Here is a 14841-nt window from a genome sequence, read left to right on the forward strand (position 1 = left end):
GTAATACCGTCTAGGTCCAGCCACATCATTCTTTCTCATTCTTTTTTATGGCCGAGTAGTGTTGCATTGTGTATGTATGCCATATCACCTGTGTGCAGTCCTCTATCAGTGGACACTTGGGCTGCTTCCATGGTTTCATACTGTATATAAGGCTGCAGTAATCATAAGGGGGCAAATATCTTTTTGGATCAGTGTTTTCATTTTCTTTGGCTTAAATACCCAGTAGTACCCAATAGGGAAACTAATGGATCATGTGGTTTTAAAAAAAAAGGATATTTTGATAATATTTATGTGCAATACTCTTTGTGATTATATGGTTTTTGGTTTTCTGCTGGCATTGTATCATGGAGTTTGTACTGGAAGCCAAATTGTCAGCTATACCAGTTTTTTGTGGTGGTCTCTGCTGTGTGTGTATAGAAACAGAATCCATATCGTATTATTAATATTAATCTCAATTTTATCTTCTTACGAATTTTATAAAGCCACTTGTCATGTCAGGAGGCTCTGTTGATTACCACTAGATAATACAACCCACACATTCATTGTGCATCTATGTGTAAACTGTGAGAAGCACAGGACCTTTTGTGATTTGCTTCCTGCCCCCTTTTTCTGGTCTCATTCCCTTTGCTGCTCCTCATCCATTATTTATTTATTTATTTTTAAGGATTGTATTTATTTATTTGACAGAAAGAGACAGCGAGAGAGGGAACACAAGCAGGGGGAGTGGAAGAGGGCGAAGCAGGCTTCCCACTGAGCAGGGAGCCCAGTGCAGGGCTCCATCCCAGGACCCTGGGATCTGGACCTGAGCCAAAGGCAGACGCTTAACGACTGAGCCACCCAGGCACCCCTGGTCCATTATTTTTTTTTACTCACTTTCTCCTGTGCCTTGAATACCTCCTCCCCCACAGTCCCCCATCTTCCCTTGGCCTAGTGAACTCCTCTTTATCCCTAAACCCCTTTCAGACCTTGCGTTTGCCACACCAACCCTAGAGCAAGCCAGGTGCTCCTCCTCTTTACCCCCACTTGCCTTGTGCCCGTCGCCGTGGCTGCACTCAGCATGTTGTATGACCGCTGTCTGCGTGTGAATCTGTCTTCCTTCCGTGGCTGACACATCCCTTGAGAAAAGACAGTGTATCTTGCTTTTATGTCCAGACCCCTAGAAGAGCTCTGTGTAATCTAAAATATCTGGCAAAGGAATACATTTGTTAATTACTTGAGAGGGTGATTGTCATCTGTGTAGCTGCAATCATTGCATTCAATTCCAGAAGTATTTATTGTGCTCTTGCTCGACGTCAAGCTCGGTAACGGGTGCTTGGAAGGTGAAGAAGAAGCAGGGTCTGTGCTTGCAGAAATCTGGTTAGAAGGAAAGCCCAACGTGCACTCATCCATTCAGTAACTGTAGCTTTCTTGATGACCTGCCATGTGCTGGGCGCCGTTCTAACCACTGGGGGATCGGCAGTGAGTGCAATAGACAAAATCCCCGCACAGCTTACATCTTAGTGGGAAAAAATAAAAGATTAATAAGTCAAATGGTGATGAGCACTATGAAGAAGAGGAATCAGGATAAAGAATTCAAAAGAGTGACTAGTGCACAAGGGATTGATTCTGTTCTATAAGGAATGGTTGTGGGTTGGTTCACCAAGATGGTGACCTCTGAGCAAAGACTTCATGAAGGTGAGGGAGTGAGCCATTCCGATATCTGGGAGAAGAGTATTTGAGGCAAAGGAGTACTGCACATGCAAAGGTCCTGAGGCAGGGGTGCCTTAGGATTGCTGTGCAGCAGCAAGGAATCCAGGGCTCCTCAGGGTGGCTGGAAGTGGGGGGCAGGGCCTTAGGAGAGGAACCCAAAGAGGTAGAGAGGCCCAGCTTAAAGGAGGCCCAGAAGACTGTTCCTAGAACTTGGTCTTTTACTCTGACTGAAATGGAACCCATCTGGGTTCTGAACAGAGGAAGGGTGGGGTCTGACAGAGGACTTAGTGTGCTCATTCAGGGTCCCCTCTGGAGAAAAGGCTACAGGAGAGCAGCTCTGGGGGTGGAGAAGGTCTGCAGTTAGGAGGTTTGTGTGAGAACACAGGGGAAAGGTAACCAGATGGGAACCAGGGGGCAGTGGTGAATATGGTGGCAGGGGCATGATTCTGAATATTTCTGGAAGGTAATGTTGACTGGATTTGTGAATGGATGAGGTGCAGGACCACATACAAACTGAAAAATTCTGAAGTATCAGTCATGTGCATTGTGGACTCTTGGAGGGGAGGGGGTCCGCTCTCCCGAACACTTGGTCGTGTGTAAGAAGCCCATGGTGGCTGCCACTGCTTTGTCCCACTCAGGCTGATGGATGACGAGAAGCCCCAGCATATTCAGGATATCCATCTTTACATTCACTCAGCTCGAATCTTCATCTTTCACTTCTGTTCCATGCATGAGTTTGTCTGTGTGGCTTTACAAGTTGAGTGTTGTTTTGATTTCTCACTGCTAATATTTAATTTAAAGGCATTTTGCATAATTTATCTTTAATTATAATAAATGGATATGATAATAAACAGTGATTTGACTTATATTAAATATTTACTTGGGTTTTATCACAGAATATTGGATTTGCTCATCACTTTATCTTCAGTCCTTAAAATGGTCTGGGCCTTCAAGAAATTATTGTTAAATGAACAGATCTTGATAGATGACAAATGCAAATCTAAATTTGCTCTTATTTAAGGCAATGCGTTAAGTATACATACAAACAAATATATGATAACCGTTCAGAGTTGACTTTACTTTTTTAAAAGATTTTATTTATTTATTTGACAAAGAGAGGGAGAGATCACAAGTAGGCAGAGAGGCAGGCAGAGAGAGGAGGGAAACAGGTTCCCCGCTGAGCAGAGAGTCCAATGAGGGGCTCAATCCCAGGACCCTGAGACCATGACCTGAGCCGAAGACAGAGGCTTAACCCACTGAGCCACCCAGGCGCCCCCAGAGTTGACTTTAAATATAAAAATTTTAAAGCCGCTTTTTTCCCTGATCACTAACAAAAGGCTGAGGTCATATCAGTTCACAGATACTTTGCTGATTTGCATTGTTCAATCAGTGCTTTCATGGTCATTGCATTTTCATTCATTTTTTTCATTCTCAAAAAACTGATGTGTAGATGTGCAAGCATTCTGAGTTGACGAGAAATTTGGGGGCATTTAAACTTAATATGGCTGTGAGACAAAACACTAGTGTTTTAAGCCGTGACATCATAATCCACTCCAAGCACAGCAAAGCTAATTAAAATTTGTTTTAACAGCCATTTGTAGAATCTGTAGTCAGCTACAATAGTTTTCTCTTTCCTTTGAGTTTAGGTTCTGAATGTGACACCGAACGATGGCTTTGCTAAAGTACATTATGGCTTTATCCTGAAGGCGCAGAACAAAATTGCCGAGAGCATTCCCTATTTAAAGGTAACTGTTCCTGCCCTTCCTCTTTTTTTCATCTTCTGATTCCTTTGACTCATCTGGACTCCCTTGATTATGCATTGTTGATTGATCAGTGTGCGCTGCTGAGTCTTTTCATCTTCAGAATGTACACCATGACATTCAGAGGCAGTGATTGAGGCTGTTGGATATAGAAATGCCAACCATACGAGCAGAGATTATGTGGAGAAGACGTTCTGAAGAAATTCCTGAAACTGTATTAGTTTATATTTAAATGGGAAAGGTAGACCAAAATTACCAATATAATAGTTTAAAATATAGGCAATGTATTAAATGTTCCTTTTAGTGTTTAATTATACATTCAGGGGACGCCTGGGTGGCTCAGTTGGTTAAGCAGCTGCCTTCGGCTCAGGTCATGATCCCAGCGTCCTGGGATCGAGTCCCACATCGGGCTCCTTGCTCGGCAGGGAGCCTGCTTCTCCCTCTGCCTGCCACTCTGTCTGCTTGTGCTCACTCTCGCTCCTCTCTCTCTCTCTTTCTCTGACAAATAAATAAATAAATAAATAAATCTTTAAAAAAAAAAAAAAAAAAAAAATAATTATACATTCAGTCTAGCTTGAACAGAACTCATGACAACCTACATGAAGTATGATAACCAATGTTGCCTGAATAGGTCAAACCCTAAAAAACGTGATAGCTCAAAATATTCAGATTAAAATATGCTGTCTTGTTTTATCTTGTGTATCTAGTTGTGAATCCTTGAAGATGCACCAGAATCACACGCGTGGTCTAGCTAAGGGCTGTTCAGCAGAACTTTCTGTCACAGTAGGAAGGTCCTTTATTTGTATGCTCCCATATGGTAGCCACTGGCCACATGTGCCTTTTGGCACCTGAAATGTGACGAATATGACTGAGGAACTGGATTTCTAGCTTTCATTTTATTTCATTTTAATCAAAATAGTGATGTGTACCTAGCATCTACCATATTAGACAGTTAGATGTTGGAATACTTGCGAACTTTTTTTTTTTTTAAATAGCAGTATATATCACACTTCCATGATCTCTTTCTTTCACATGACTTAAATCAGAGATCTCAAATAGCAGCCCACTGATTGCAAATAGCTTGCATATTTTATTTGGCCAGCACAGTTCTATTAAAAACAATTTTCATTGCTTGTTTTAGTTAAGAATCTGAGCGTTTTATTTAATCATGACAATTTCTGATTTCTCTTGAAAGATCAAATCTGGCCCATATCCCAGCACAGGAGCAGAGCGATGCTGTCCCCTTGAGGTGGTCTGCACGTCATTGGCATCTCTAAACTTTTACATTCCCTGCCAGGACCCACTGGACATGTGGGTTTCTCTGATTGAAAGTGTTCCCCTCACATTTCCTCTGACATAATAAGGGACTAATAGTGCTCTCCCTGCTTCAGAGCTGGGGAAACAGAGAGCTGGGTCTATTAGTTAACCTGTCAGTCAAGAGCCCTGATCACAGCTCTCCTCTCCTAAGTGATGCTACTCTTGTTCCTTGCTGCTACTTTCCAACATTACGCAAATACAGTTTCTCCCCAGTGAAAATAATGGGTTTCTGAGAAAGAGACCTGAAAATGCAGATTTTTAGAAAAATGAAGATTTCTTGACATTTAGATTTTTTTAATCTTTGTCCTTCTTTTACTTCTCTGAATTCATTCTCTTGCTTTAATAGTTTTTCTTATGCTCTATTTTTGTTGTTGTTGTTTTGTTGTTTATATACATCTCAGTTCAGTCCATATGTGGGAGATGGGGTAGAAATCAGCTAAACGTTTTAGCATTGGATTTGTTTAATAACAACTACATTTTCAAAGAGTCCAGCTGGCTTTAATCCTATTGTAAGTTTTGTAAAAGATTTCATTCAAAGGTGAAGATGCATTTGTTTCAAGTAGAAAGAAATATTATTTTCAGTTGGGTCTCTATTACTTCAAACAACTTATGAACAACTAAATATTTTAATTCAAGAATAAAAAGCCTCCAGATGACACATGGTCAGATTTGGAGAGCAAAATAAATGGGATAGCTACCCAGTCACGAAATTCTTTGGGGTTGTGAAATAAGATTGGTTCCTCAGAGATGATTCCCATACTAATTTTCTGGGCTATTATATTGTTAATTAATGCTAAATGTATTACTGAATTTAACTTTATCACTTCTTTTTGCATTTGCGTTTTAAAGGTTTACCAGTAACTTAATTGCCAAACTTTAATATTGAGGTGAATTTTCTGGTCCTTAGATTTTGTATGGTATATAAAGATGAAGTAAATCAATGAATTAAAGCTAGTATTTAATTTATTTCATTAAATACAAATATTGTCCTTTTTACAGGAGGGAATAGAATCTGGGGATCCCGGCACTGATGATGGGAGGTTTTACTTCCACCTGGGGGATGCCATGCAGCGGGTAGGGAACAAAGAGGTAATGAACTTGTGAATTTTTTGTTCTCTTAATGGACACGGTAGAGTTGGGGATGGTGGGTGGCGGGGGCAGGGAGAAATTTATACTTGAAAAAATATTTTGAGCATACACTTCAAAGGTGGTGATTGAAACTATTTAGCTACTTAAACTTTGTTTCAAACAGCCCAACAACTCCTACAAGCCCGGAAAGAATTTTTGGGATTTTTTAACTTTATAGTTTCTTTCAAGAAACTGGCTGAGTAATCGTAAGAGCAGCCTCTCAATGAGTACACGTGTACGTGTGTGTGTGAGTGTGTACATGCACACGTGTGGGTATGGGCGCAGAAAGAGGTAAGCATTGCCTTGAAAAAATATTTTTAAAATCATGAAATGAAAAGATGTCTCTGAAGTTGCTTAAATATTTTAAAAATATTTTAACAGTATGCCTAGACTTGTTTTTATTTTATTTTTGGAATTTAAAAAGTTGTTATTTTTAGAATGAAGGCTTTATTCAGCTGAGTCCTAAGCACACACTGAACCCAGTGATTAATTATGTAAATTACCTTCTGGTATTTAATACCAAGTTTCAAATGAATACCTGTATCTCTAGTAATAACAGGTACTGACACGAAAAATATAGAAGCTAAAACAAGTTACATGTTTTCTTTGTGAGTATTCCTGTTTTTTTCGAGCCCCATGTCAGCTTCTTTAAACATAGCATTAGATTATGATTAATCATGACATCATGTACTGAAGTTCCCAAACTGTCAGGATCACCATGTTTGTTGGTGGAGAGTGAAGCCCACCTTTTCTTTTACATCATCACGGGGTCTAGCCTGGGCTGTCGTTACAGTCCTGGATAAAGGGATGAAGTGAGCCACTGAATCTTGGTAACCATGGCATTCCATATATGTTGTAAAGTGCAATCAGCTTACAGGATAAAAATAAAAGATAACACAGCTTTAGGTTTCTAAAATTAATAAGAACATGGAACCATCTGGAAAAGTGAAGGTTCATAAGAGTGGGGGTGGAGGGGAGGTGGTGATGGGGTAATTGCCAGCTAGACACACGAACCAGTTTGGGGTAAGAGAGATTTGGGTGATTGACACTGTTTTCTTTATACATTACTGTGCATCTGTGCCTTTCCCCTCTAACCTATCAGTCAGTCAACTGGAGTAAAATGAGGCATTAGAAGCGAAGAAGAGAAGATAACTTGCTGATTAGCTTTCATTTTTGTGTTCCTTCATTGTTTTAGATACAGATGCCTGGTACAAATGATACAAATGCCTCCTTTGAGTGAGAAGGATAAGAAAGATTTTGCTGTGGTTTCTAACACTGCATAAATGTTCATGTCTGATTGCTAGAAATGTAATTGTCACTAATTAATGTATCTTTGAACATCTTAGGGTCCAGGGCAGACACAGATAAAAGAAGTCTGCGATTTATTCTCACATCTTAGATGAAAACAGCCCTTACTTCAAGGGCAAGAATCCACTACTAAACATTTGTCAGGGACTGGGGATTTGAACCTAGGGGACTGTTCTATCAGCTTAATTACCATTCGTATGCAAAGGACTCACAGTTCTTGAATTTAAAAAAAACTCACAAGGATTTGTCCTTACAGCAGAACAAAATTAAGCTTTATAGGAGCCCCGTGTCTGGATATTCTCGATCTCGGGTATCAAATCTGTGAATTTACTGTCGTGCTCTGAGTTTGCAAACCGGGAACCAACCGTCCTTCATGTTCCAATGCATGTAGCTCTGCTCAGGCACCAAACGAGAAGCAAAGCCCCAGCCTCTGTGCTGCAGAGGCTGACAATGAATTGTTTTTGCGGAAGGTTTTCCTAACAGGTTTGTTTCAAATGGACAGCAAGAGGGAGGGAGACCCACCATGATGATCTTACAGCCTTTCAGCTGCAGCTGTGCTTAGGATTTCTAGAACTTGCAAACCCACAGCTCGTCTCCTACTCCAAGTCCAGAATCCCGTGTCTGCTGCCTGCTTAGTGTCCCCATGTGAGAGGACAGCTCACTTGTCTTCCCCTAAACCGTGGTTCTTCCTGGGTTATGTCTCTCCTTCGATGATACTGCCACCTTCTTTCCAGTGAGGTCAGGGCCAGGTTCAGGGAAGCGGGTTTCTTCAGCCTCTGGCTCCCAGCCCACTGGCCTGCCTGCTCGCACAGTGTTGCCCTTTATCACCATCCACCCTCAGGCATGGCTGGATGAGCCTGGCTGTTGTTTCTTGCTTTAGCCTTATTTTCTTCCAGAACTACTGTGTGTTCAAAATCCCTGCACTGCCAAATACATGTAATTTGTACACAAATACACATAAAGTCGTGTTCCAGGGGAAGGCATTCACAGTCCTCCATGGTCTGGCAGCAGCCGTTGTCACCACAAATATGTCTCATGTGCCCCACCATGCACTGCACTCCAGGCAGAACAGGGTCCAGCTGGGGCCACACCTGACACATGGGTTTTTCTGAGTGGGGATCGTTCTATGGACATATTATTTCTGTGTAGTGAGTGTGTGTGTGTAAACCATACCTAGCAGTAATTTGACGCATAGAAGACAGTGATATTAAACATGTGTAAGAAGAGATCCCCAGGTGATCTTTCTGTTTATTTCATATCCTTGATTAGAAGTCTAAAGGGGAAATGGTAAAGAAAGAATTTTTGGAGGATTCTAACTTGATCATTGATGTTGTAGCAATTTGCATTGTGATTGAAGATAATTTCTTAGAATTCCTGATGTATCATTGTCATGGTTTTGTTTCTTTAAAAGTTACATAGCAGAGGGCTACAAAATGAAGGGTCCAGGAGGACTGACTTTGAGTGTGAAGAAAGACCTTGTAGATAGTTTAAACACACTGCCGTAGGCTAAGTCACTTGCCTAGGCATCCAGCATGGTGAATATCAGGCCCAGGTCTACATTCTGACTTCTAACTCCTGAATTAGAGCTAGGAGCCTTGCTGGTTTGGTTTCCTATAATTTTTTTTTTCCCCTCACTTCTGACAATGTGCCTGGTCCATGAAGTGAATTGCTGCTGACTCAAAAATAAGCATTTCAAAAAAATTAGCTGTAGGAATTATTATTGTTGTTCACTTTAACCTGGAAAGGTATAGGAAATACAGTCCTAAATTTGAATTGGACAGAAATAACTTAAAAAGTCAAATAAATTTCAAAAGTAAAATGTGATTTTTTTTTTTAATTCAGATCGTAATTAGCCACGTTAAGTTTCTGGCTTGTAAAGATACAATTTTATGGCTACAACTTACATGTATTTCAAGGAAAACATATAAGAATGATTAGTAGATATGATCTTGATTTGAGATACTATTGAGAAAGATAAGTAAGAATATCACTTTTGATAGTTTTTTTCTTTTTTAACGATACAAAGATAGGAGGAGAGTGGAATAAGTTGCCAGAACCCTGGGTCGTAGTTCGAGATATTTAGCCTTTTTAAGCCTCGGTTTCAACATTTGTAAAATTGGACATATTTGAGGTTATTAGAGAGAGCAAATGTGATTGCACATGGAAAAGTGAGTAATAAACTAAAAAGTGTTCCTGGAAATAAGAAGTGGTATTGTTATCACACTTGAATTTCTAATGAAGGAATTATTGACCTAAGAATTTTAAGACTTTTAAAAGGTAATATTTTTTGTATTTATTTATTTTGTTTAAAGATTGTATTTATTTATTTGACAGACAGAGATCACAAGTAGGCAGAGAGGCAGGCAGAGGGAGGGGGGAAGCAGGCTCCCCGCCAAACAGAGAGCCCGATGCGGGGCTTGATCCCAGGATGCTGGGATCATGACCTGTGCCAAAGGCAGAAGCTTTAACCCACTGAGCCACCCAGGTGCCCCTATTTTTTATATTTAAAGTACATTTGGGGGTGCCTGGATGGCTTGGTCGTTTGGATGTCCAACTCTTCGTTGTAGCTCAGGTCATGATCTCGGGGTTGTGAGATACAGTCCTATCTCAGGCTCCATGCTCAGTGGGGAGTCTGCTTTGAGATTGTCTCCCTCTCCCTCTGCTTCTCCCCTCAATGTGCGCACACACACGCACGTGCGCTCTCTCTCTCTCTCTGGAATAAATGGATCTTTAACAAAAACAATAAAAATAAAATATATCCAGAGTTTTATGAAGATACTTTTTTGAATATCTTCTTGATCCACCTGGTATTAAATGCCTGTGTTTAATTGATCCAAGTGTGTATTTGTAATCACTCTTCAGAAAGCCCTCATTAGCTCAGACTTAGAGTCATGAAGGGATACTGTTAAGCATAGCCCTGGAGCATCTTCCAACCCGAAGACAATGGAGTGAGCATGCGCGGCGCAGGAACCTGGGGGAGAGCCCCTGGGGAGCATATGGTGAGGATGTCACTGGAAGGAGACATATGGAGCGGCATACTCTCCAGCCAGCTGTCCCTGAAAAGGCTAGTCTTCTTGGAGGCAAGTTGTATCGTGTTACAATTAGCCTAAAGCCACAAATGTTATCCCTCATGGCAGGAAAAAAACCTGAAAAGGAACAAAAATTCCCCTTTAAAAAGCCTAGTATGGGGTATTGCTATATTTATTGCCAGCTCAGAATGAGATTTCCTTTCTGTCTATTTAATTTAACGGAGGATTCATACTCTCTTACCTTGGGGCCGGCTTCTGAAATGCAGATGTGGGAAGAAGGTACATGTGAAAAGAAGTCACTTTTCCTTTTCACAATCTGATTCAGTAATCACAAATATTTTGGAAGAAATTATTAAAATCATAATCCCTTCCTTTTAAAGGAAACACAGAAGTAGAACTGGAGAAATGAAGGTGAAAAGATAAAACCCATTATGGTTTCTTAGATTATTTATTCACTTAGCAAATGAGTCCTAGACTCTGTGCTGGACACTTGGAGGAAGACCAAAACGAGTGCAGCATGAGGCCGCATCACGGGAGCATAAACCCTCAGAGGGAAAATAAAAGGCAGACATGCATTTATAAGAAACATACGTCATGATCAGAAACCCAGTCAAGTAATGGTATTTTCACCAGTATAACCAATTTGGGCATCTGACTAGCAAACTCTTTATTTAAATGTTACCAAAGTGATTCTCAATTTTTTTAATTAATAGAACTGCTTCATGTGTACATGGTTCAATCCTTCTGTTCTTTCAGGCATATAAGTGGTATGAACTTGGGCACAAGAGGGGCCATTTTGCATCTGTATGGCAGCGCTCTCTCTACAACGTGCATGGACTGAAAGCCCAGCCCTGGTGGACCCCAAAAGAAACAGGCTACACAGAATTAGTGAAGGTGAGTGCTGACTTAGACTTGATTCTCACGAATCGTGTGTTTCCTACTCAAAGTCAGAGAATGCTTACCACAGAGAAGAATGTCAGGGAGGAGATAGATTTTACATCTGGTGACATTTGCAAAAAGATTGCAGAAAGAATCTTTTCACCCCATTAGCCAAAAGCTCAGTTTAGATGGTGAAGAAAGGAATTTTTCTTGAAGAGCAGTTCTCAAACATTTTGACTTTAGGACCCCTTTACACTCTAAAAATTATAGAGCGCCCCAAGGAGTCTATGTGTTGGGGAGGGGGCTATGTCTATCAATATAATTATCAGAGATTGAAACTGAAAGTAATATTTATGAATTCTTTAAAAATAACAAAAACATCATTGCATGTTAATATAAATAACTTAAAAAGTAACTTTAAGGGTGCCTGGGTGGCTCAGTCGGTTAGGCATCCAGCTCTTGGTTTCAGCTTGGGCCGTAGTCTTGGGGGTCGTGAGATTGAGCCCCACGTTGGTTTTGGTGCTCAGTAGGGACTCTACTGGAGGTTCTCTCTCTCCCTCTGCCCCTCCCCCTGCTTGTTCCGTCTCTGAAATAAATAAATAAATCTTACAAGTTAAAAAATAACTTGATTTTCAAAACAAGAAAATGTAGTAAGAAGAGTGGAATCGTTTTATATTTTTACAAATCTCTTTGATGCCTGGCTTAATACAGGATAAGAGGATTCTCATATCTACTTTACATATACATCCATTAGAGTGGTCATTGTGTCATATGTCAGGTAGCATCTGGAAAATTCCATTGTACACCATGAAATATTGAGTATGAAAAGGGCAAATAACATCTTTATATTATTGAGGAAATAGTTTTGACCTTGCAGAACCCCTAAAAGGGTCTAGGAATCCACTAGGTATCCCTGGACCACATTTTGAGAACCACTACTTCTGACTGGATAGGAAAAAAAAAAAAAAAACGGCAAGTACTTTTAGAACATGTTGTAGCAGATTTGTAGGATAGAGAAACTGAGTGATTCTGACAACTTAATGGAAAAACAAACAAACAAAAATGCAAGAGAAAAATTGGAAGCTTTTATTTTGGTAAATTAAATCCAAATGGTAAGAACATCTGCTTTGTAATTTTGGTAGTGGCTGGTCAGAAGTTTATGATTGCTTTGGTAAGCTCTTTCTTCTTGTTAGATGTATTAATAAAATGGGAGGTAAATTAACTCATAGGGGTTTTTTTTGTTTTTTTTTAATAATTATTTTTATTAGCATATAATATATTATTTGCCCCGGGGTACAGGTCTGTGAGTCGTCAGACTTACACACTTCATAGCACTCACCATAGCACATCCCTTCCCCAATGGCCATAACCCCAGCCACCCTATCCCTCCCACCCCCACCTCTCCAGCAACCCTCAGTTTGTTTTGTGAGATTAAGAGTTTCATGGGATGCCTGGGTGGCTCAGTCGGTTAAGCCACTGCCTTTGGCTCAGGTCATGATCTCAGGGTCCTGGGATCGAGTCCTGCATCGAGCTCCTTGCTAGGCAGGGAGCCTGCTTCTCTCTGTGCCTCTGTCTGCCACTCTACCTGCTTGTGCCCATGCTCGCTCTCTCGCTCTCTCTCTCTCTCTCTCTCTCTGACAAATAAATAAATAAATAAAATCTTAAAAAAAAAAAAAGAGTCTCTTATGGTTTGACTCCCTCCCAATCCCATCTTGTTTCATTTTATCCTTCCCAACCACCCACAACCCCCCACCCTGCCTCTCAAATTCCTCATATAAGAGAGATCATATGATAATTGTCTTTCTCTGATTGACTTATTTCACTAAGCATGATACCCTCTAGTTCCATTCTACGTCATTGAAAATGGCAAGATTTCATTTCTTTTGATGGCTGCATAGTATTCCATTGTGTATATATACCACATCTTCTTTATTCATTCGTCTATTGATGGGCATCTAGGTTCTTTCCATAGTTTGGCTATTGTGGACATTGCTGCTATAAACATCCAGGTGCATGTCCCCCTTCAGATCACTACATTTGTATCTTTAGGGTAAACACCCAGTTTAACTCATAGTTTTAATAAAAATGTCAAAGATGTCATCCACCTTATAGGTTAGATGGGCCTCAGTGATCCAGCGTGAGATTCTAACTGCCATATAGACATTGTTCGTATATAAGAAAACACATTCTCATGTTCAGTCAGCTGGTTTTACATCTCCAGGATGTGTTTTCCAATACCACCAAGTGGTTCTCCAATTCTCAGGGGACACTGGCTGAGTGCCCTACAGATTTAACTCAATTCTGAACACTATCTATCTCAAGGTGGCATCAGGTTGCACAGGTTAAGGGCTCAGTCTCACAAGACTGCCCCCATTTCAGACACCAATTGCAGGTTCAGGTTGTCCCTTGTGCTTCTGATGGGCTTTGCATTGGGAGGTTCCCACAGCCCCCTCCTTGGGTTTGATTACTTTGCCAGAGTGGCTCACAGAACTCAGAAACATTTACTTAGGCTTATCCATTTATTGTGATAGATGCTATAAAGTGTACAGATGAACAGCCAGATAAAGAGGTACACAGGATAAGGCCCAGAAGGGCCTGAGTGCAGGAACTTCTGTCCCTATGGAATGGAATATTATCTTCTCTTGGTGTGTGTATACTTTTATCAACACAGAAGCTCATCAGATCTTGTTCAAGTTTTTGGAGAGTTTAATAAGTGGTACCTGTTTCCCCTTCCCAGTGGCTGGTGGGTGGAGCTAAAAGGTCTAACCTTCCAGTCATTTGGTCTTTCTGGTGACCAGCCCCATCCTGAGGCTATCTAGGGGCCCCTGTTCTAAGTCACCTCATTAACATAAACTCAGTTGAGCTCAAAAAGGGTGCCTTTAAATGACAAAGACACTCCTGTTATTCAGGAAATTCCAAGATTTTTAGGAGCTCTGTGCCAGGAATCTGGAACAAAGATCAAATATATGTCCTATTATACCACAGGTCACCCCCTAGTTTTTGTTTTCATTTTTGTTTTTGTCATGCATCCCTCATAACAGGATCATAACAGTTAATAGATATTGGCATGTTACTAGCCTTCCATTCAGTTACTAATAATTAGTCCAGTCCATCATTGTACCATTTGAAAGTAGCTCCCAGGGCAAGGCCACTCAAGCTGGCAGCCCTCCACTAGATCTCCTCCAGTTCCAAAACTACAAGTCGACCTAGAAATATATGGCTTCACTTTTCATGCATCTGGTATAATCAAGCTAAGGGACAGTATCATCTCTTGCCCTGAGCCTCTTTTGAGGTGTGGAGATAATATTGGATTTCCTACTATTACAAAATCCATTCATTCCCTTACTCCCAGCTACTATTCCTCCTTCTCTTCATTTATTCTCAATATGTTTCCACTTTTGGAAAGGACATGACGTTTGACCACTGTGCTGGTCTAGTCTGTGGGCAGCAGTCCTAGTATAGCCAACACCTACCCTGCCCATGCAAGTAGGGTAAAGTACAGTACGTAGGGTCAGAGCTAAGAGGCACATTCTTACCACTGTCAGTGTAGCTACTACATTGACTTATCCCAGAGAGATGAGAAAGGAAGAACAAGAGTAACAAACTATTGACAATTTTGGAATCTGGGGGATAGATATATGGAAGTTAATACTGTTCCCTCTACTTTTAAGTGTTTTACATTTTTCAATTATTTTATTTATTTATTTATTTTTGCTAAAGAACATCTTAAA

The 14841-nt window shown here is 40.6% G+C and overlaps 1 protein-coding gene across 4 annotated transcripts in view; it reads left to right on the forward strand.

The window, feature by feature from the left end:
• The window catches only part of ASPH (aspartate beta-hydroxylase), a 218525-nt gene that overhangs the window by 162626 nt on the left and 41058 nt on the right, over window positions 1-14841 (forward strand). For 3 of the 4 annotated variants that reach the window (XM_080800074.1, XM_080800075.1, XM_080800073.1), the window contains 3 exons: window positions 3336-3434; window positions 5766-5855; window positions 10988-11125. In XM_080800074.1, coding sequence (XP_080656200.1) covers window positions 3336-3434; window positions 5766-5855; window positions 10988-11125 — 327 coding nt within the window. The remainder of the gene's footprint in view (window positions 1-3335; window positions 3435-5765; window positions 5856-10987; window positions 11126-14841) is intronic. The other variant, XM_080800076.1, reaches the window with a different exon arrangement.

Source organism: Martes martes (assembly GCF_963455335.1).
Source record: "Martes martes genome assembly, chromosome: 4".
Classification (NCBI taxonomy): domain Eukaryota; kingdom Metazoa; phylum Chordata; class Mammalia; order Carnivora; family Mustelidae; genus Martes; species Martes martes.